Source organism: Polypterus senegalus, chromosome 17, assembly GCF_016835505.1.
Source record: "Polypterus senegalus isolate Bchr_013 chromosome 17, ASM1683550v1, whole genome shotgun sequence".
In the NCBI taxonomy this organism is placed as follows: Eukaryota; Metazoa; Chordata; class Cladistia; order Polypteriformes; family Polypteridae; genus Polypterus; species Polypterus senegalus.
In genome coordinates this window covers 10,125,096-10,148,544 of record NC_053170.1, presented here as the reverse complement: position 1 = coordinate 10,148,544, position 23,449 = coordinate 10,125,096, and the positions used below count along the sequence as shown (strand labels likewise).

General features: G+C 43.3%; 1 protein-coding gene across 1 annotated transcript in view; it reads left to right on the top strand.

The window, feature by feature from the left end:
* naglu (N-acetylglucosaminidase, alpha) overlaps positions 1 to 18,649 on the top strand; it is a 32,441-nt gene extending 13,792 nt beyond the window's left edge. The window contains exons 2-6 of the mRNA XM_039740328.1: positions 2,006 to 2,153; positions 5,262 to 5,408; positions 8,755 to 8,840; positions 8,946 to 9,202; positions 16,809 to 18,649. Coding sequence (XP_039596262.1) covers positions 2,006 to 2,153; positions 5,262 to 5,408; positions 8,755 to 8,840; positions 8,946 to 9,202; positions 16,809 to 18,025 — 1,855 coding nt within the window. The 3' untranslated portion in view covers positions 18,026 to 18,649. The remainder of the gene's footprint in view (positions 1 to 2,005; positions 2,154 to 5,261; positions 5,409 to 8,754; positions 8,841 to 8,945; positions 9,203 to 16,808) is intronic.
* The last annotated feature ends 4,800 nt before the right edge of the window (positions 18,650 to 23,449 follow it).

Below are 23,449 nucleotides of genomic sequence, written 5' to 3'. Positions count from 1 at the left end.
CTGCGAAGGCATTGTGCTATTTTTGAGATGAAATTGAGTCCTTTCCTTGTTTAGAGACCAGAGAGACCCTGCACGTGGAGCAGACCAGTATAAAAAGGCTTGGACAACAGACTAACCCTTCGAAGCTGACGGCCGGATGGCCGGCAACAGAAAATGGCAGACTGTATACATCAAGTTTCCACCTTGTGTGTTGTCTGCTATAGCCTCCTCCGTTTGTAATGCCTCGTAAATCGTCATTAAAGAAAGCTATGTTATTGATTCTTATGTGATTGTTACCGCCGTATCACTATGGGAGGGATATCGCCTTTTAATATCATATCTCTAGATTTTTCGGTTACTTAACATGCCGCAATTTAAAAGAACTTGTTCCAATTAGGGAGCTTTTGCTTCTAAAGGAAACAGAGAGTTTTTGTGACCGCAGTGAAGAAGAGCCCTGGTGAGGCAGTGCTCACCAGTTTAGTAGGCAGAGCCTGTTGGAATTGAGTGGTCCTCATGCAGGTCAGTACCTTCAGTGCTAAATGAGAAGCATAGAGACACATGGCCTCTCTGGCAGTTTCCACAAACCTTAACTGATTTCCTGTTTGGTCAGTCAGGCTCCTTCAGATAACCGTGTTTGTGACAACAGCTGGCAATAGTTAGGAAAGCAATCTGAAATCTCATAAACAACTCTGTTATGTTAGTCAATGGGAGCCATATGTGATTTATGAGAGGAGCCTTTTGGCAGCAACAACCCCCAGAGCTCACCCACGGATGAACTACTGTGAGGCTCATGTGCAGCCTGAATTGTCCTTGGGACGAGGCCCTCCACTTTGGGAGATGAGTCAGGACTGTTGCTGTTAGCCGCTGAGCCTCCCTTAGGTGACTGTTGCCCTTGAGAGTGGCATTGTTTTTAAGCTTAAGCTTTAAGTTTTTAACCTTATAAGCTTATCGATTCAGAATCAGTTGGTTTCATACCCTTAATTATTAATCTGCAGCGGACGTCATTAGAGGCTCAACTGACATCCTTCTTGTACAGGAGTTACAAGATCTGAGTGCAAATCACCCCTGTGCATAATACATACGTACATTTCAGTAACACACATAAAGTTAGTGATAATCATACTTCAGCTGAGAGTATTGGTGCTAATGGTGGCAAGTCAGTTGACGTCATTTGAGAGGTTTGCTGTTGTGCGAGGTCCCGGGTCACTTCGTTTTCACTCTCATGTGAAAAGATGAGTGAAGTGTTTGAAGAAACTGAGAATATGGCGGCCATTAGCCCTTTCGGACCTCTCACTTCTGCATTCACAGCCTGTTCCCCACCAGGCCCTAATGATCACCATATGCGGAACGGCGGTGGCCCCCAGCAGCCATGGTGCTTGAGCTTCATGGCTGCAGATTTTTTGTTCCGGCTGGTTTCACAATCCAGTGAGTGAGTCATTTTTTTTTTAACCTTTAAATCATTTTATTGTTTCATGAGCTGACCTTTTTTGTTCTGTGACTAGGAAAAAAAAAAACAAAAACATACTGGTACAGGTTCCACCAACCTTCCCAGTTCAGTCACCCATCCATCCTTGAGTTCCTTCAAACCAGTTAAAAGCAGACATGGGCAGGGTGGAAAACCGGGTGTCCCCAGGACTGAACCTGAGAGCCACTGGTGTACAGCCCTGTCTAGCAAAGTGTGCAGGACATCAGAGATGCAGCTGTGGAAGACCATAAGATTAAAAATTGTAACATAAATATTAAATGATATTCTCTGTGAAAAAACTCTACACTTTATTTCTAAGAATGCTGGCTTTGAATTCCACATTAATGTCTGCCATTAAACCTGTGATGTAGACTTAGTAATGTCAAGGCAGCGTTAAAACCCAAACTCAAGTGGGCCTCAAACAGTGTTAAATGTAAAAGTTACATAAGCTTGGTTTTTCTAACCTGGAAGCACTCAAACAAAACAGATGAAGCGGTTGTGAAATCCAACATGGATGCTTGCTCACCATTTTTTAGCATGTTTGTTATTTTCTGTTCCCAGGTTCAGGTACTACCAGAATGTGTGCACACAGAGCTACTCCACTGTCTGGTGGGACTGGCCCCGCTGGGAGAGAGAGATCGACTGGATGGCCCTGAATGGGATCAACCTGCCACTAGCCTTCACTGGACAGGAGGCCATATGGCAAGAGGTAAGCACAATTTCTCTTCCTTGATGTTCTCATCTAAATTGTTTTGGAAAGCATTTTGTGAAAGTATTTGGTAAGAAATTTTTATATTGAGTAAAGCAGGCGTGTCAGACTCCAATCCTGAAGAGCGGCACTGGGGATGCCCTGATAAGATTTTTGAGAGCTGAATATCGATCACTGATATCATGTCACTGGATCAGCTGATACCGGTCACCGATGTTACTGGATCAGCCAATACTGATCACAGATTTTATGTCACTGGATCAGTGATTCCGATACTAATTTTTTTTTCTTTATCTCTTTAAACGACATTAACGGCAACCTTACGTTAACCCACTAGCCTTATGTTCTACATTTAAGTGTTAACTTTGGCTTTTTTGTAATTAAACTTTAGACTTACAGGTGTTATCTGTTCATTTTTATATTAACACCAGTAACGGCGCACTGCACGATAACATGCAGTGAATACACTTGACTTAAGCATTCCTAGTTTTCATCCTCTTTCGCTGTACGTTTAGCACTCATTTGCTCAGAGGTTGATGCTCTTGCTGCTTCCTGAGCAGCTCTTCCTTTCTCCACCCAAGCGGTCCGCTTCTCTTCTTTCATTGGCATCTTTTCACGTTAAAACTGATCAAGTCAGTGTTTGTGTTGCAATTACTTATGTTTTCTTTAATTTTTCACTTAAGCTGGCACTTAAGTCTTCCATCTTCCTCAAGAATGATTTAAGATATGAAGAGGTAGGGGAAGTGACGGTGAAGGTGTTTCTTACCAAAACTTCTACTTTATGACACACACAAAGAAATAGTAAACACAGTACTGACTTTTAAAAAAGCTGCAAATCTATCAAATGTACAAAAAGTGTTTATCAAGGAGGTACAAGGCAAACATGCTTGACAAGTTTACAAGTAAAATGGACACATTTTGCTGTTAAGCTAACAAGCTTGTTGTTTGCTAAGCAGCAATTTCCAATTATTTTTTATGATTCCTTTTTCTAATTAAAAATGTAAGTCGCTTTACTTAACACAAGCTCACTCATCGTCCAGACTCACACAGGCAGTGTGTTGTGAAAGCACATAGTCCTAAAAGCACTTCCAAACTTGCCCACTAGAGGAGGATATCACCGTCAAACCCCAGCTGGTAATGAGCGCAAGCACAGAGTCATTTTGAATAAAAAGATTTATTACCACAAAAAAGCTGTCTCACTAAGAAGCTCCAAAGAGCACAAAAAGTGCACTCCCACTGTGAGCTACACATAAATTCTATTTATAAAGTATAAATACTGAAATACCTGGTGTTGCCCAGGAAGAAAATAAAATGGTTTTTTTTTTTTTAATTGTTTGAGACAAATATAATAAAAAAAATGCAACTTTAAAAATAAAAATAATTTAACAAAAAATGACTCACTAATGTGCTTGTCTTGTGGTCTTGTATGTATGTTATCATCCAGTTGACGCTCAGAACCGGATTTTTTTTTTTTTATTTCCCCTTGGGATTAATAAAGTATCTATCTATCTATCTATCTATCTATCTATCTATCTATCTATCTATCTATCTATCTATCTATCTAACTCTATTTAATTTCACACAGGCGGGCACAGTGGAGCTCAAACATAAAGAATGCTGGCAGTCACCTCCATTTCGCCCTCTGGTGGTCGTTCCAAGTGTCAACTGGATGATAACATGCATACAACACCGCAAGATCACCCCCACCCTACCTAGAAGGGGGTGGATTAGGGTTGATTTCACCCTCCAGTATTTTTAGTTGACCAGTGAGAAACATTTGTAACAAGTTTCATGAAAATCGCTCCAGCCGTTCGGAAGTGATGTTGGACTATACATACACACACACACACATTGATTTGTAGATTTTCAACTGTGTTTTGGGTCCTTGTCTTGTTGGAATATCCAACCCCTGAGTAACTTCAACTTTGTGACTGACACTTGAACATTATCCTGAAGAATTTGTTGATATGGGGTTGAATTCATGTGACCCTCGACTTTAACAAGGGCCCCAGTCCCTGAACTAGCCACACAGCCACACAGCATGATGGGACCTCCACCACATTTGACAGTAGGTAGCTGGTGTTTTTCTTGGAATGCGGTGTTCTTCTTCTGCCATGGAAACTGCTTTTTGTTCTGACCAAATAACTCAATTTTTGTCTCATCAGTCCAAAGCACTTTGTTCCAAAATGAATCTGGCTTGTCTAAATGAGTATTGGCATACAACAAGCGACTCTGTTTGTGGCATGAGTGCAGAAAGGGCTTCTTTCTCATCACCCTGCCATACAGATGTTCTTTGTGCAAATTGCGCTGAATTGTAGAACGATGTACAGATACACCATCTGCAGCGAGATGTTCTTGCAGGTCTTTGGAGGTGATCTGTGGGTTGTCTGTCACCATTCTCACAATCCTGCGCATGTGCCGCTCCTGAATTTTTCTTGGCCTGCCAGACCTGCTGGGTTTAACAGCAACTGTGCCTGTGGCCTTCCATTTCCTGATTCCTTACAGTTGAAACTGACAGTTTAAACCTCTGAGATCACTTTTTGTAGCCTTCACCTAAACCAGGAGACTCAACAATCTTTGTTTTCAGATCTTTTGAGAGTTGCTTTGAGGATCCCATGCTGTCTGTCACTCTTCAGAGGAGAGTCAAAGGGAAGGGAGCACAACTTGCGATTCACCACCTTAAATACCTTTGACCACTCATGATTGGACACACCGGTCTATGAAGTTCAAGGCTTCACGAGCTCATCCAACCAGTTTGGTGTTGCAAGTAATCAGCATTGAGCAGTGACAGGCATTCAAATCAGCACAATGACAAGGGGACCCACATTTGTGCACAGCCAGTTTTTCATATTTGATTTAATTTCATAAAACTAAATACTGCTTCACTAAAAATCTTTGTTCGGAAAACAGCCCAGTACTCCGATGTTCCTAGGAAATGAAAGACATACCACTGTTATCTTTTTTTGTTAAAAGGAGAGTAAATTATTATGCAGGGTGAGAGCGGTTCCCAAACTTTTTCATATGACTGTATATATAAAGTATGAAGTTTTGTGATTTTAGTTATTGACATGTTACAATCACCCTAAACAGCTCTTCTTCCACCTGCAGGTGTACCTGTCCCTGGGTCTTAATCAGTCGGACATAGATGCATTCTTCACTGGCCCAGCCTTTCTGGCCTGGGGGCGAATGGCAAATTTACATTCGTGGGGTGGACCTTTATCACAAAACTGGCATGAGAAGCAAACATCCCTGCAGGTAAGATTAAGGGAGCAAAGCGCAGGAAGATGGAGTCCTGTCACACATCTCACTACAGTGGGTTCAGAAAGTATTACAGCCCCTTTCACTTTCTGCACACTTTATCGTGTTGTAGGTTTAGTTTTAAATAGATAAATTTGCCATTTTTGCCCATCAGTCTGCACTCACTTACCCATAATAACAAAGTGAAGACATTTTTCAGAAAGGTTTTGCAAATGTATTAAAAATCCATTCCTAGAAATCTTCAGACCCTTTGCTGGGGTCCTCCAGGTTGTGCTCAGGTGCATCGTGTTTGCTTTAATTCTCTTTTAAATGTGGCAAACTGAGTAGATTAGACATTGTTTAAAAAGACAGACAGCTGTGTATAGAAGGTCCCACAATCCACACTGCATGTCAGGACAGAAAACAATTAATTAAAAAAAAAAACATCAGAATTATACTAAACCAGCTGCAATTTAATAAAGATACACATAAGGAACAGTGAGGTGATTTTTCAAAAACTTTTTTGTTCACCCAACCTCTATTACACAAGTAGTTTTCTTAGCTATAGATACAAACATTTTTTAACATTATAACTTGAGCACACAGGCCTCTAGCTTTATACCTGAACAGAAGGCTTCCAACATGGTAAACATATCTATAGGAATATAATATGTACAGTAGTCAGGTAATCAACCCTTAATTAAAAGTGACACAGTCCAGAGGGTCAGAAAAGCCACAGTATCCAGTATTTGAACTTCTAACAATGAATATTCATATTGTTGTCTATCAGGCCAACAAGGACTCTAACCTTTCATCAGGGCCGGATGAACTGCAAATTAAAAAGAAGTAATTTTCCCATGTCGAGATACTACATAAATACATACTCAGACAGGGGTATTCACAAAAAAACTACCAGAAACATGAGATGTGATCAAAAAATATGGTGAATGTTTAAACTGAAAGAAAAATATTACTGTAGAAAACAAATTGCCATGAACCCCCCTCAAAATACTCCCCCTTGCTTTGAACACACTTATCCTATTGTTCTCGCCACTTTCTGAAGCAGTTCTGGAAGTCCTTTTTCGTGAGTGTCTTTAGTTGCGCTGTCAGGGCTGCCTCAATGTCCTAATCGATTCGAAACATTTACCATCCATCATCCAACCCGCTACATCCTAACTACAGGGTCATGGGAGTCTGCTGGAGCCAATCCCACCCAACACAGGGCACAAGGCAGGAAACAAACCCTGGGCAGGGCGCCAACCCACCACAGGAAACATTTACCTTTCTTGGTCATTTTGACGTTTGGGAAGAGCTAGAAGTCGCACAGAGCCAGATCAGGGGCCTCATGTATAAATCAATCAATCAATCAATCAACATTTATTTATATCGCACATATTCATACAAAAAAATGTAGCTCAAAGTGCTTTACAAAATGAATAGAAAAATAGAAGACACAATAAAAAATAAACATAAGTCAACATTAATTAACATAGAATAAGTAAGGTCCGATGGCCAGGGTGGACAGAAAAAACAAAAGCTGGAGAAAAAAAATAAAATCTGTAGGGGTTCCAGACCACGAGACCACCCAGTCCCCTCTGGGCAATCTACCTAACATAAGTCAAACAGTCCTCTTTGTATTTAGGGTTTTCATGGAAGGACCTGATGATGATGGTCACGTAGACTTCTGGCTTTCAGTCCATCAATGTTGGTGCATCATGATGCTTTGAGTAGGTAGTGGTGGAGCAGGCAATAAATGGTGCGTATGCACAAAAATGTTGCGTACTCCCATTTCCACGCTCAAATCGCGATGTATAAAACCTAAACTTAGCGTAAAGCCATGCACATTTTCACGTCAGCTAAATGCTTGGCGTACGGAAGTTCTCCGCTCGGTTTTGCAAACTGCCGTCACCCAACATCAAAGCAGTGCTTTTGTTCCAGTTTGGTTTCCTTTTTCTTTTTTAGATCCACATCCTTGACGCGGCTTTATCAAATACACTGAAATTAACCGCGTATTGTTTATTAGTTTAAGGCATCTGATTGTAATTAACCTATAATAATTCCAAATGCCATAGCTGCTTTAGCGTTGTTACTCTCAAGTATTTATCCCATTGTATCTGAGTGTGGAATCACAGCTCTACAGCAGCTGATCGCAAAGAGAATTATCAGTATACAGCATCAAGCACATGCTGCCTCAGCTATGCACACAGTCTATTGAACTGCTCTCATACGACAAACACTTCAGAGCCTTTCCTGTACGGACCTCGCATTTCAGAGACTGTTTCATCCCAAGAACTCTAAACGCACTCAATCAGTCCATCAAGTGCTCCTTGTAGAACTGTCTGGACTTATAAGTACAATCACCTCACTGTAAACTTGCGATACAGTTATAATATTGCACAACCTGGGCCACTTTATAAAGCGCGTATTTACATATGATGACGATATCATTTTTAAGATGAAATGAAGCAAAATATGTTTATTACATTATACAGATAAAATGTAAACATCATTTAAATAATCTATATTGTTAATAATTAAACATGTGAGGACACGGTGTTGCAGTGCTGGTGATGAGCTGGCGCCCCATTCAGGGATTGTTCCTGCCTCGAGCTGTATGCTTGCTGGGACTGGCGTGACCCTGGATGGATAGATGGATGGAATAATTAAACAACGTACTATGAAGATATTTCAGTGTTCCTTAAAAGTTTTGAAGAATCTGCGTTCTAAGGTTACAGATGGCTTAACATCTGTTACAGAGCTGATTGTGTGGGCGATTGGTTACTTGGAGAAAGAAAAGGAAGGACAGGAATTGGAGGTTAGTACGTTTGAAAGAGGCAGTACTGCTGCAATAAATTCTTTCATCAAAGGTCGCGCACGGCGTAGCAAGCATCTTGCGGGAGGCAGGAACAATCTCTAGACGGGGCGCCAGCTTGTCACTATCACTGCGCCACCGTGTTCCCATGTTTAATAACATGCTTTAACGTAATGATATCACGTATACATCTCAGTATTTTAATTATTCAGAGAGATGTAATATCACAAATGTAATGGATTCTGTGTCCTGTCAGATGAAGAGAAGCACATAGTGATTCACACACATAGAGCACATAGAAGAACACATACAAAACAAAGCATTTAACGTGCTACTTTAGTTATGATGGGATTTGAGAAACTAGTAAATTAAATGATTTAAAGATGAATAATAAACCACTGCAAGCATGTTTTCATTTTGGCATTATGGGATATTGAGTGTAGATTGTCCATTTAAAATGAAATCTTTAACACAATAAAGTGTTCAGAAAATGAAGTCTTTCTGAATCCACCATATTACTGAGTCTTCTGTCAACTGATTTATTTGCTGCAGAAGAAGATCCTGGACAGAATGCGGTCTCTGGGGATGATTCCAGTCTTGCCAGCCTTTGCCGGTCACGTGCCAGCAGCCATTACCAAGTAAGCTGCATAAAGTCACTTTCCTGGTTTGAGTGAGATTTTGGGGAGGGCGAACTGTTTCACCTGTGGTTTCCCTAAAAATGTTTTTTTCTTGTTTTCCGTCAGGCTGTTCCCCCAGGCAAATGTGACACAGCTAGGACCATGGAGCCACTTTGATTGTAACTACTCATGCTCCTATCTCCTGGACCCTCGGGACCCCTTGTTCCTGAACATTGGCAAGCTGTTCCTCAAACAGCAGCACCTAAAATTTGGGACTGATCACATTTATAGTGCAGACACTTTTAACGAGATGATCCCTGCGTCGTCTGATCCTGTTTACCTGTCTGCAGTTAGCAAGGCGGTGTTTTCTTCCATGACGGCAGGTAAGGCTCTTCTGTCTGACAGGGGTCTGTGTTGAGGCCGAGGAAGGAAGAATCCAGAAAGCCCACTTAGAGATGTGCAACACCTCTACTGGCTGTTGTGTTAGTGTTTGCCTACCTAAGTCCTCATGTTGTCCACCCAGCTTACTTAGAGTGAGTGCCTGCTTTGCAATTTTCACACTTTTTGCAGCTTGAGCAGTTCGGGAGCCCCTTCACACATAACGACACATTTGTTCCGATAGACAGTTGGAAGTACTAGGCTATTTTTATAGACTCATGAAAGCTTTGAAGACATGATATTTTACTGTACTGTCGTGTCTCCCCTAATGGCGGCATATGGTTCAGACCAGTACGGCGTTAGTCGATTTAGTTGTTGTGGTGGCGGGACGCCCCTTTAATGGAAGGTCCGGGAAGAGAGCCTATCCAAAACATTACCTCCCCCGGAGCACTAGATGGCAGCACCCCTGGTGTGCAGCAATACCATGGGTTTGGAGCATGAAAGCTCATCCCTGCTGGGGCCCGTGGCCACCACCAGAGGGCGCCTGGGGAGGTGCTGAGCCCTTAGTTGCAGCACTTACGACACACCCGGAAGTGCTGCCGGAACTGGGTCAGCGAGCACCTGGGGCACTTCCGGGTGTTTTATCAAAGGAGCCAGCAGCCACTAGTCTAAGAGCCAGACAAATCTTGCTATTATGTCCAGTTATTTGAGGCCGATGATGGCATTCAATGATAGACACTGAGGCCAGAAATTATGTTAACTGCACAGTCGTTGTTTTTTTACTAAGACTTTTTGCAACCACTTGTACAAAGATATCTCTAAACCCCACTGCGGCACCCCCTGCTGCCTAGGAGTACTGCCGAACATTATTGCATTTATTTCAATCCATAACATTTGTCAGGAGGAATGGAGGAGGAAAGACAGAAGAAGAGTGCTGTGTGCTTTTGTTATGCTGAACTGTGTTGTGCTTGTGGGAAAGGCGTTTCCCACGAGAGAAAAAGATAATAAAAAAAACGTGTGTGCCTTGAACTTGTGCCCCACACGCCCCCTAGTGGTCCACATTGTTAAGTACATTGATGTTTATTAAGGGGACGGGGCCATGACTCTGTGTCTGATGTCATTTTCACCGTGCTGATGAATGATACAAAGCAGCATCTGTGTGCAGCATGCACTGAAAACCTAGACGCACACCAGCAGCTCCCAGGGTGGTGCCTTGATGCAACCTCCCCTAAGCTAACCTAACCTAACATTAGCATAATACAGGGTGAGTCAAAATTATGTTAACATTTGAATGGCGGAAACAATTTATTCATAAAACATACTTCCTGTGTGCAAGATGATTTACAGGAATGCCTCAACCTGTTCGCCATCACGTTCAACACACAAAAAACAAACGAGCGACAGCACCATTTAAAGCCCGGACACACATTTCACGGGGAATAGATAATACCATTGTCCGTATTCTGTCCTTCAGGTTATTGATATCACAAACTTTCCTGCTATACACGCATGCTCCTTCACCATACCCCCTAATCAGAAATCACAGGGTATCAAATCAGTGGAGTGTGGAGGCCATGGCAATGGTCCACCACGACCCGTCCATCGACTTGGAAAGGTGTGGTCGAGATAAAAATAATCCATTAGTGTTAACATAATTTTACAATATTATTACTTTAATACAACTGCTTACGATGGCATTTCAACACTATTCTATTTCATCTATGGTATTTCTGTGGAAACTCCATCGTTAAAGCACATTGTTAGTGACACGTACCAGAATTAAAGTTCAGGCTTAGGCAGCTTGTCTTGATTCAGAAGTGAGGCCAGCACGAGGACAGCTTCACTGATGTCCTTTTAATATGTTCTGCACATGGGGTTTGGATGTTACCCATATAATAATTACTCAGCGTCACTCAAAAGAGGCCCCAAATATTCTGTTGTAACTTCCGTTAGCATGAAGCAATCTGAACCAAAATACACCTTTATACCTATACATAATTCACATAAATTAATAATAATTATTGCAATGCAGTAATAATAATACATTAATAACAATATTATTACTTTTATACAACTGCTTTACATGGCATTTCAACACTATTCGATTTCAACTATTGTATTTCTGTCGTTAAAGCACATTGTTAGTCGAGACATTGCTAACCGAGTCAGGACTGTATCTCCATTGTTATGGTAGACTAAAGGTAGCTAAGCTCTCTTCCAGTACTTAATTGATTTGCCTGTGTTTTATGACTAGCAGATTACATTATTTTCTCCAATTTATCTATGTATATAAAGGAGAGTTGGGATCCGAGAGACTGTGTTTGTGGAGGGATTGAGAGTTTAGGCGGGTGTGGAAATCACGTGATCATCTCCCCTCCCATTCACCTCATTTCATTCACTTCAATTCGCTCCGCAGCTGACGCGGTCTTGCCGTTCTTTTTCCTTAGTGTTTAGTCCTCTCTCCTTTACTGATTTACTGTTCTCCGAGAGACTGTGTTTGTGTGTTTGTGGAGGAATGGAGAGTTAAGGCGGGTGTGGGAATCACGTGATCATCTCCCCTCCCATTCACTTCATTTTGCTCCGAGCTGAGCTCCGCAGCTGACGCGGTCTTGCCGTTCTTTTTCCTTAGTGTTTAGTCCTCTCTCCTTTACTAATTTACTGTTTAGTACAGCCACTCATAAAAGGGGAGAAGACTCCGTACAAGAAATGGGTATTGAAACTACCTTGGAAGATATGGAATCAACGAGGCCATTAAACGGATCTCAAGAGAGGACTTCTAGGTTGGAAAAAAAGCGCTTGGCTGCCAAAACCAGGCGATTAAACGAATCTCAACAAGAAACGACTTCTACGTTAGAAAAAAAAAACGTTTCGCTGCCAAAATCAGGCGGTTAAACGAATCTAAAGAAGACAGGATTTCTAGATTGGGAAAAGGACGATTGGCTGCCGAAACCAGGCGGTTAAAAGAATCTGAAAAAGGCAGGACGTCTAGATTAGAAAAACCACGATCTGCTGCCGAAACTAGCCGGTTAAATGTGCAGCGAAGCACGCCAGGTCTGCTAGTTTTAAAAATAAGAGCATGCAGCGCTACCAGGAATTTGTAGCTGCTACTCACTGTTCCTTCTTTGATGACATACTGTAGTTGTGATATTTCTCAGCAGAAATGTCACTTAGTAGATGGTTCTCCTGTCATTATCCTTTCCAGGCCTCCATTTTGCAGCCAGACATCCAAAAAGCGTAAATGCAGGTTCTCTTCGGATTGGTTAAAGGGAACTGAAACACAGAATCTGCCTGCATGTCCTCTCATACCTGCAGTGATACGTTCAATAAGTATATGGAAGCTAATGAGTGTAGTGCTCATCAGAATGATTTTATTGGTAGCAAGTGAGACGTACCAGGATTGACTGTGCGGGTTTAGGCATTTTGTCTTTATTCAGAAGTGAGGCCTGCACGTGGACAGCTTCACTGATGTTCTTTAATATGTTCTGCACATGGGGTTTGGATGTTACCCATATAATAATGACCTGGTCATTCTGGTGACTCAGCTTAGGTATTTTGATTGCAGAAATACAGGGAGATTCACTCAAAAGAGGTCCTGAATATTCTGTTATAACTCCCGTTAGCATGAAACAATCTGAACCAAAATACGCCTTATACCTTGACGTGTGTGTACTCGATTGCATTACCTGCGATGCTGGAAGTGGTTTCTGTTTTCTGCCAGACACATTTCATGTGCTCCATATTTCTGAAGGTATCGGCAGGCGTCCCGTGAATATTTCACGTTGGATGTTTTCCTTCAAATCTTTCACAGTGTGAGGCTTGTTCTGATATGATCTTTCCTTTGAGCAGACCCCAAAGAAAGAAGTCTGGTGGTGGCCCAAGCACCTTTTGATATTACCCTTTTGCCGAAGAAGGACTCAATTTCTGCCCTGCTCCTTGCCAACGTGTGACACGTTGCTCCATCTTGCTGGAGGTCACCTTCCGTTAACTCACGATCATCCAGCTGATTCTGACAACAAATTGGTGACCCAATAGGTTCACACCATGAAGACGTGCTGCTCAAAACTCTACACCACCATCCTGATGAGAAGTCGAGTGACAGAGTGAAGGGATACTCAAGTGAAAGCATACTTAAGTTATAGTACAATACAATACAATACAATACAATTTATGTTCTGTATGGCCCAAAATCACACAGGAAGTGCCACAATGGGCTGTAACAGGCCCTCCCTCTTGACAGCCCCCCAGCCTTGACTCTCTGAGAAGACAAGGAAAAACTCCCAAAAAAACCTTGTAGTGAAAAATCGAAGAAACCTTGGGAAAGGCAGTTCAAGGAGAGACCCCTTTCCAAGTAGGTTGGGCGCGCAATGGGTGTCAAAAGAAGGATGTCAATACAATACACAGAATAGAACAAATCCTTAATACAGCATAAAAATAAAAATTTTAGAAGTACGGAGCAGAATTTAACAGTAGATGATATCACATAATAAGATTTGGATATTTTTAAGAGTCCTGCAGACCTCATCCATCAAGCTGCCTCCCCCATTTGGCCATTCCATGGCTAAAACAGTGCTGGGCCAGCCAATCCGATAAAAGGACCCCTCTGTGTTTACACTGTGATAAAGGCGCTATATAGCGCCCGACCTGGCACAGACTACGCAGAGGCACGTGTTCACACTCAAAGGGCTTTTTATTTTCTTCAGCCGTGGGCACACGCCTTCCCCGTGTCCCACAGGCCCAACATAGTCTAAAGCACAAAATAACCTACACAACCAAACGCTTCCTGGCACCACCACTCCTCCCAGGCAACCTCGTCCTCTTCCTCCCGATTCTGGCCTTGATTGCTGGGAGGCAGGCCCTTTTATACCCCACCCGGAAGTGTTCCAGGTGCCTGATCAGCTGGTCTTAATTGCACCTCCGGGTGGGGCTGATAAACCGTCCAGCGTGGTGGCTGGTTGTCCGCAGCACCCCCTATCGGCCACCCCATCTCCCAACTGGGCTGCTGTGGTGGACTCCATGTCCCATGGAGCCACGGGGAAGATTGAGGAGGGATCCACGGCCAGGGAGGCTGCCCCCAAGCCCCAGAGAAGGTACTGCAATGTCCATGATGGCTCCCCCGGGACGTATGCAGCAGAGGCGCCCCGGCCGGGCATGGGACCCGGCTGTCCGTCACAACACACATACACACACACACACACACAGACAGACATAATTCCAAAAAATGGTATTGTCGGACTCAGGTAGGTCTAAAACGTTGAGATTCATCAAAATCTCGACATCGAATTTTTGGACGATTATAATACTTGCCCTATACTTTGTATATGAGAAAGTAAAAAAAAAAAGTCTATAAAGTAGGAATTCACACCCCTTCCTTTTCTGCACACTTTGCCATTTTTGCCCATCAATCAATTAAAATCCCATAATGAAAGAGTGAAAACATGTGACCAGAAAGGTGTACAAATTTATTAAAAAGCAAATGAATGTATGCATTAATGCTAACCTATGATTTTAAATCAAACTAACAACGTAGAGTCTCATGACTTCTGTTCCACCCAAGAAACAACTGTGAGTAGAAGTTTCAAGTTTGTCCGCAAAAGGTCACATTTCATTGAAGGCTTTTCTGAGCGCAGCAGAAAGCAGTTGACTGTAGTTTAATGCTGAATGTCCGCAGTCACAAAATGCCAATTTGACTCTCCTGCACAGACACACTTTGAGACGTCGGCCATTATTGTTTACAGTCCATCTGTTTAGTCACTGATTTGAAAAGGACGAACATTGTGAGTCTCACCCATCAACCCCCTTGTTGTCCAGTTGCACCCCCTTGATGGCAGACCTGTAGTAGTCCTTGCAGCTGGAAACACCTTTGAATTGTGTGTGTCACCTGATATTGGTGGTTACCTTTGAGCCCCAAAATCCCATCTCTACCCATTTTCCGAAACGTTTCTGCCCCGAGTCTGGAAAATCAAAATCAGCCACTGTGGACATTGGTGTGATTTTAATGTGGTCCTTTGCTGCACCCTGGAGGTTTCAAGTGACACAGCAAATTCTTCTAGACAGCCATAGAGGAATAAAAGTTCTACCAAACTCAATTCATTAATCAGTATATACAGTTGTGGCCAAAAGTTTTAGGAATGACCCAAGTTTTGGTTTTCACAAAGTTTTCTGCTTCAGTGTTTTTAGATCTTTGTGTCAGATGTTTCTCTGGTGTACTGAAGTAGAATTACAAGCATTTCAGAAGTTTCAAAGGCTTGTATTGACAGTGACATTAGGTTTATGCACAGAGGCCATATTTGCAGTGCTGGCCCTTTTTTCTTTTTCAAGACCCCTGCAATTCGCCCTGACAGGCTGTCCAACAACTTCTGGGCCAAATCCTGACTGATGGCATCCCACTCTTGCAGAATCAATGCTTGGAGTTTGTCAGAATTGGTTGGTTTTTGTTTGTCCACCTGCCTTTTGACCACAAGTTCTCAATGAGATTAAGGTCTGGGGAGTTTCCTGGCCATGGACCCCAAACTTCAATGTTTTCTTCTCACATTTGCCATCATGTTGGTCACCAAACTGTTCTTGGATGGTTGGGAGAAGTTGCTCTCGGAGGATGTTTGCATCCCCTTCTTTATTCATGGCTGTGTTCTTAGGCCAAATTGTGAGTGAGACCACTGCCTTGGCTGACGTGAATGGTCTCAGGATGCTTTACTGTTGGCATGACACAGGACTGATGGCAGCAACGCTCACCTTCTCTTCTTTTTTCCGGATGCCCCAAACAATCAAAAAGGGGATTCATCGGAGAAAACGCCTTGACCCCGGCAGTCCTCAGCAGTCCAATCCCAGAATATCAGTCTGTCCCCGATGTTTTTCTTGGCATCTTTGCAGCCCTTCTTGACACCCACCAGGCCATCCTCCACAAGTCTTCGCCTCACTCACACCTGACTGCTGCCATTCCTGACCAAGCTCTGCACTGGTGGTGCCTGCACCTGAATCAACTTTAGGAGATGGTCCTGGCGCTTGCTGGACGTTCTTGTGAACCCTGAAGTCTTCTTCACCTCTCTATCCTAACTCAATCAGCATGACTGAGTGACCTCCAGCCTCGTCCTCCTCAACACTCTCACTTGTGTTAACGAGAGAATCACTGAAATGACGTCAGCAGGTCCTTTTGTGGCAGGGCTGACATGCAATGGTTTTTTGGGCTGAAGTTCATTTTCATGCGCTGAGACGTGGGGCAGCAAAGGGAGCCGCAGGTGAAGAAGTTACAGTAGAAGTGGCCGGAAATGAGAATGTTGGGATGGATATGTAGAGTTACAAAAAAAGAGCAGAATATGAAATGAGACCATCAGTGGTCCAACAGAAGTGGGAGAGACATCTAAGAAGATCCAGGAAAGTAGACTAGGCATAGAGGAACTTAGTCATTAATTGCAATTCATCTGATCGCTCTTCAGAACATTCTGGAATCGAGGCAAATTGCCATCATAAAAACGGAGGCAGCAAACTTTGTGAAAATTCATATTTGTGTCATTCTCAGAACTTTTGGTCACGACTGTAGTGCCTTTCAAAGTCATTTCACAAGGGTACACTTCAGCAGCTAATGTCTGTTTTTCTTTTATTTCTTCTGTTCTGCAGTTGATCCTAAAGCTGTCTGGCTCATGCAAGGTTGGCTTTTTGTCCATCAGCCAGATTTCTGGAAGCCTCCTCAGATCAAGGCTCTGCTGCTTGGTGTACCCCTGGGCAGAATGATCGTGCTTGACTTGTTTGCAGAGTCCACACCTATCTATATCTCCACCAAATCCTTCTACGGCCAGCCCTTCATCTGGTGCATGCTGCACAACTTTGGCGGGAACACCGGCCTCTTCGGGACAGTCGAGAGTATTAACCAAGGTCCGTTTGATGCCCTCCATTTCCCTAACTCCACCATGGTGGGGACAGGCTTGGCACCTGAAGGCATCGAGCAGAATGCTGTGCTGTATGAGCTGATGAGCGAACTGGCCTGGCGGAAGGAGCCTGTCAACCTTCTGAAGTGGGTATCTGCTTACGCAACGCGCCGCTATGCCAGCAGCAGTGAGAACGTGGCAGCCGCCTGGCGCCTCCTCTTCCAGAGCGTCTACAACTGCACCATCCCATTCTACCGAAACCACAACCGCAGCCCACTGGTGCGCCGGCCGTCCCTTCGAATGGACACAAACATCTGGTATAATCGTAGCCACCTGTACGAGGCCTGGCGGCTGCTCTACCTGGAGGCCAAGTCGCTGGCATCTTCTTCGGAGACCTTCAGACATGATCTTGTGGATGTCACAAGGGAAGCCCTGCAGCTCCTCGTGAGCGACTACTACCAGGAAATCACTACTTACTTTGCCAATCGCCAGTTGACTGAGCTGATGACTGCGGGTGGAGTCCTGCTTTATGACATTTTGCCTGAATTAGACAACCTCCTGTCTAGTGAGGGGCACTTCCTGCTTGGCGTCTGGTTGGAACGGGCGAGGGCTATGGCACTGGAGGAGAAAGAGGCTGACCTGTACGAGTTCAACGCTCGCAATCAGATCACACTCTGGGGCCCCAATGGGAATATCCTGGACTATGCCAACAAAGAGTGGGGTGGTCTTGTCATGGATTACTACGCCCAGCGTTGGGGGCTCTTTATCAGCACTCTGATTAAGTGCATTGACCAAGGGGTTCCTTTCAAGGAGGAGGCTTTCAACCGTGCTGTCTTCCAAGAGGAGAACGCCTTTGTGACCAGTCGGCGCAAGTATCCCGTTGAGCCAGTGGGGGACACCTACGAGATCGCCTCCAGAATATTCGTGAAGTATTACCCACAAGCTGTGTGGAACCTGCGGAAGGTATGATGAGCCTGGGACACTCCCCCATGGTGCCCCCCTTGTACTCCAGCCTCCAGGATGTGCCATCTGAGAAGATGTTATTGAATCAGTGTACCTCGCTTGGACATCTCCAAATTTTTGTCCAGTTGCTGATGGTGGGAACTCATCTTTAATAGTGCAATGTGGCAGCTTGTACCTGTCTCATGTTCCCCGGCAGGTGAGGTGATGCTTCACAGGTTTCATCCTGTTCATGTTTCTAGTGGCCTGAACTTGGGTGGCATGGTGGGATTAGGGTGAGGGAGTTTATAAGACCCAGACTCAACCTGTTTATGTTCAAACCCCCAATTGGGAATGTTCTAGACTCAAAGCGTTACCAGGTTTCAAATCAGTGCCAGGTCTTGGTAGGGGAGGGGTCAGTCAGTCTGCCAGTCAGTGTTTAGAGGAATACTCCCACCAAAAATGACATTTTGTTATCTGCTGTTTACCCCGCATTATTTGTTATGATGACCGAGATAAACGTTTATTAGAGAAACAAAAATTCCTGATGCAACGGGCTTTAGTGGGAGCCCACACTAAACACCATCCATCCATCCATCCATTTTCTAACCCGCTGAATCCGAATACAGGGTCACGGGGGTCTGCTGGAGCCAATCCCAGCCAACACAGGGCACAAGGCAGGAACCAATCCTGGGCAGGGTGCCAACCCACCGCAGGACACACACAAACACACCCACACACCAAGCACACACTAGGGCCAATTTAGAATCGCCAATCCACCTAACCTGCATGTCTTTGGATTGTGGGAGGAAACCCACGCAGACACGGGGAGAACATGCAAACTCCACGCAGGGAGGACCCTGGAAGCGAACCCGGGTCTCCTAACTGCAAGGCAGCAGCGCTACCACTGCGCCACCGTGCCGCCCCACTAAACACCAGCAAACTATATAAAACGCCCATGGGAAAAAAAAAATCTCCAGTTACTCGTCTCACACCATCGATGTGTCAGGCAGGCATTCGAACGCACACAGCGTCCCAAACAGGTGTATTTTGGGTAAAAATTCCGTTTCAGGAAAATGACTTTGTGAATAAACGGAGTACAAACGTGAAAGTGCTTTTGAATCAAAGACCCTCCTCCCTCTTCATTCATTGGTCAGTCCTGCCCAGCAACAGCTTATTCATTGGCTACCATTATGATTATGCTTCGCATACAGGCGTGTGAAAAAGTAAGTGCACCCCAGGGAAAATTGTTTTTTTTTTCTTTAACATAACTTTGTACAGGCAAATGGTGGATCTTCATGTAAACGGTGCTTGCAGATAAAGGTGATATATAGTTGAATTAAAACACAAGGAACATTTGTCTTTTTAATCATTTATGCAGCAAATATATCAATAGATGTAAGAAAAGTCCACCTTTGGCACAGGAGCTGATAGTGTCCCCTTTAGCTGAAATGACTTCTTGTAGGCGGTTTGCTGTCCCTGACATCGACTCGGTGACGTTTGTGACCCCTCCACCATGCCAAATTCCTTCAGTTGCAAGATGTTTGTGGGTTTTTCTTGCATGTCCTCCCAGTTTCACAACATCTTACTGGGATTCAAATTGGGGCTTTAACTAGGCCAGTGCATGTTTCTTGTTTTTGAGCCATTCCTTGTGGTTTGGACTATTATCTTGTTGAAAGATCCATTCAACTTCCAGACTGGTGGCCTATCATTCTCTTCAAGCACACTTTTATCTTCTTCTTCTTTTTCCTCTTCATCTTTTCCCACTTCTGTGAGAGGGCAATGTGCTTGATCAACCTACTCCAAACAGCTCAGTCCTGCTCCTCCTCAGTCAAGCCCTTTACCTTCAGATCTTCTTTTACTTTATCTATCCACTTCAGCTTTGGCCTCCCTCGCTTTCTCTTCCCCTGGACCTCCACTCCCATCACTCTTTTGCCCTCATCACTTGTTCATACCACTTTAGCCTACTTTCCAGGATCTTCGTAGATATCTCTTCCATTTTTGTTGGACCACTGATGGTCTCATTTCATATTCTGCTGTTTTTTTGTAACTCTACATATCCATCCCAACTTTCTCATTTCTGGCCACTTCTAACTTCTTCCCCTGCGGCTCCCTTTGCTGCCCCACATCTCAGCGCAGTACATCATTGCTTTGATATGATGTGGAATTCAATAGCTGCAAGCTGCAAAGCAGCCTCAATCTGGAACATTTCTGCCACCAGTCTTCACAGTTGGTGTGAAGTTCTTTTTGGTTTGCGCCCAACATCTCTGCTATTGCTGTGCCCAAACAACTCCGTGTTTGATTCATGTGCCCATAGCACATTGCTCCAAAAGACCTGCTCTATCACTAGATGTTCAATGACAATCTTTAGCCTTCCTTTGATGTTCTTTTTGGCCAGCAGTGGCTCTTTCCTGGTACATCTCATATGCTGGTGAGGTTTGTGTGATCTCCTTCTGATCGCTGTCTGTGTGTAGCACCTTCCAGAGCCTTCAGCAGTAGCGTACAGGAGTTAGAGAGGAGTGGTGCTCAGCACTGCAACCTCGCTGCTCCAGACACCTTCACGTGAATCCCACACTCATTTGTATATTCTCCCTGTGTCTGTGTGAGCAAGAAGACCCCGTTTTCCTATCCCTCATCCCATAGATTTGTGCACTCAGTTAACTGGCCACATGTGGATGTGCGCGTGAGAGAGAATACCTGACTCCTGATTTATTCAGGAAAAGCTCAGTTTCTCCATGGCCTAACATTGGTGTCCCAATAGGGTGTAATGTTTATTTTAAATAGAGTCCTTCCCCAGTAAGCACTAGCATAGCAAAATGACAGATCTGAAAACATCAAACAACAACTCTCTTTGCTTTTTATATTATACTTCACAGGGCCATTTTGGGGCTTTAAGTGGTACGGCTGTTTAGGGGTCCTCACTGTTACATCCTCCAACAACACTACGGTATATGCAGTTTATCCTGAACAACCTGTACAGGGCCCCCTAGTGGCTGTAAGGCTCCAAGCAGTCATTTTGCTTATTTATGGTTAAATAAAAAGACCAGTAGATACAGTAGCCTGGTCACGTGTACCGAGTACAGCGAAATTCTGACCTGCGTGTCCAACCAGCATCTAATTCTTGGCTGCTTTCCTGCACCATGATAAACAAGAATGCATTCAAATACACAAACGCCATTTGAATGAGTAGAAAACACAAAGAGAGCACCACGGCAAAAACCTACAGAACACTTAAGCACATTACACATTTAGAAACAGCAGCCATTTGACTAAAGTCGCCTTTAACAATGGACACCGATTGATTTATATGGGGTGCAGGATGAAATGACTTTGTAGTATTACAGCTTCAGAGTTGGTAAACAGTTCAACATTTGTGTTCTATTTTATTTTATACAGTGCCTTATTACTGTGTGAGCTCAATGTACTTTTTAAGGTAATTCAAAGTACTTCAGAGGAATTTCATATAAAAGATGTTTTGATAAAGCGCCTTTCACTGTGAACACTAGTGCTTCCAGAAACTGTTACAGGCTCAAAGGCATTTAATTAATGTTGTGTATTGTTTGCCATTCCCAGTTTCTTGTCTTTAGGATGCCATAGTTATCTATCTATCTATCTATCTATCTATCTATCTATCTATCTATCTATCTATCTATCTATCTATCTATCTATCTATCTATCTATCTATCTATCTATCTATCTATCTGTCTATCTGTTATATAGTGCCTTTCCTATCTATCTATCTCTATCTGTTATATAGTGACTTTCCTAACTATCTATCTCTATCTATTATATAGTGGCTTTCACATCAATCTATCTGTTATATAGTCCCTTTCACATCTATCTATTATATAGTGCCTTTCCTATCTACAGTGGTGTGACAAACTATTTGCCCCCTTCCTGATTTCTTATTCTTTTGCATGTTTGTCACACAAAATGTTTCTGATCATCAAACACATTTAACCATTAGTCAAATATAACACAAGTAAACACAAAATGCAGTTTATAAATGATGGTTTTATTATTTAGGGAGAAAAAATCCAAACCTACATGGCCCTGTGTGAAAAAGTAATTGCCCCCTTGTTAAAAACTCACCTAACTGTGGTGTATCACACCTGAGTTCAATTCCCGTAGCCACCCCCAGGCCTGATTACTGCCACACCGGTTTCAATCAAGAAATCACTTAAATAGGAGCTGCCTGACACAGAGAAGTAGACCAAAAGCACCTCAAAAGCTAGACATCATGCCAAGATCCAAAGAAATTCAGGAACAAATGAGAACAGAAGTAATTGAGATCTATCAGTCTGGTAAAGGTTATAAAGCCATTTCTAAAGCTTTGGGACTCCAGCGAACCACAGTGAGAGCCATTATCCACAAATGGAAAAAACATGGAACAGTGGTGAACCTTCCCAGGAGTGGCCGGTTGACCAAAATTACCCCAAGAGCGCAGAGACGACTCATCCGAGAGGTCACAAAAGACCCCAGGACAACGTCTAAAGAACTGCAGGCCTCACTTGCCTCACTTAAGGTCAGTGTTCACGACTCCACCATAAGAAAGAGACTGGGCAAAAACGGCCTGCATGGCAGATTTCCAAGACGCAAACCACTGTTAAGCAAAAAGAACATTAGGGCTCGTCTCAATTTTGCTAAGAAACATCTCAATGATTGCCAAGACTTTTGGGAAAATACCTTGTGGACTGATGAGACAAAAGTTGAACTTTTTGGAAGGCAAATGTCCCGTTACATCTGGCGTAAAAGGACACACAGCATTTCAGAAAAAGAACATCATACCAACAGTAAAATATGGTGGTGGTAGTGTGATGGTCTGGGGTTGTTTTGCTGCTTCAGGACCTGGAAGGCTTGCTGTGATAGATGGAACCATGAATTCTACTGTCTACCAAAAATCCTGAAGGAGAATGTCCGGCCATCTGTTCGTCAACTCAAGCTGAAGCGATCTTGGGTGCTGCAACAGGACAATGACCCAAAACACACCAGCAAATCCACCTCTGAATGGCTGAAGAAAACAAAATGAAGACTTTGGAGTGGCCTAGTCAAAGTCCTGACCTGAATCCAATTGAGATGCTATGGCATGACCTTAAAAAGGCGGTTCATGCTAGAAAACCCTCAAATAAAGCTGAATTACAACAATTCTGCAAAGATGAGTGGGCCAAAATTCCTCCAGAGCGCTGTACAACAACAACAACAACAACATTTATTTCTATAGCACATTTTCATACAAACAGTAGCTCAAAGTGCTTTACATATTAAAGAATAGAAAAATGAAAGACAATTATAAAACAAAATAAATCAACATTAACATCGAATAAGAGTAAGGTTCAATGGCCAGGGGGGACAGAAAAACAAAAACTCCAGACGGCTGGAGAAAAAATAAAATCTGTAGGGATTCCAGACCATGATACCGCCCAGTCCCCTCTGGGCAATAAAAGACTCATTGCA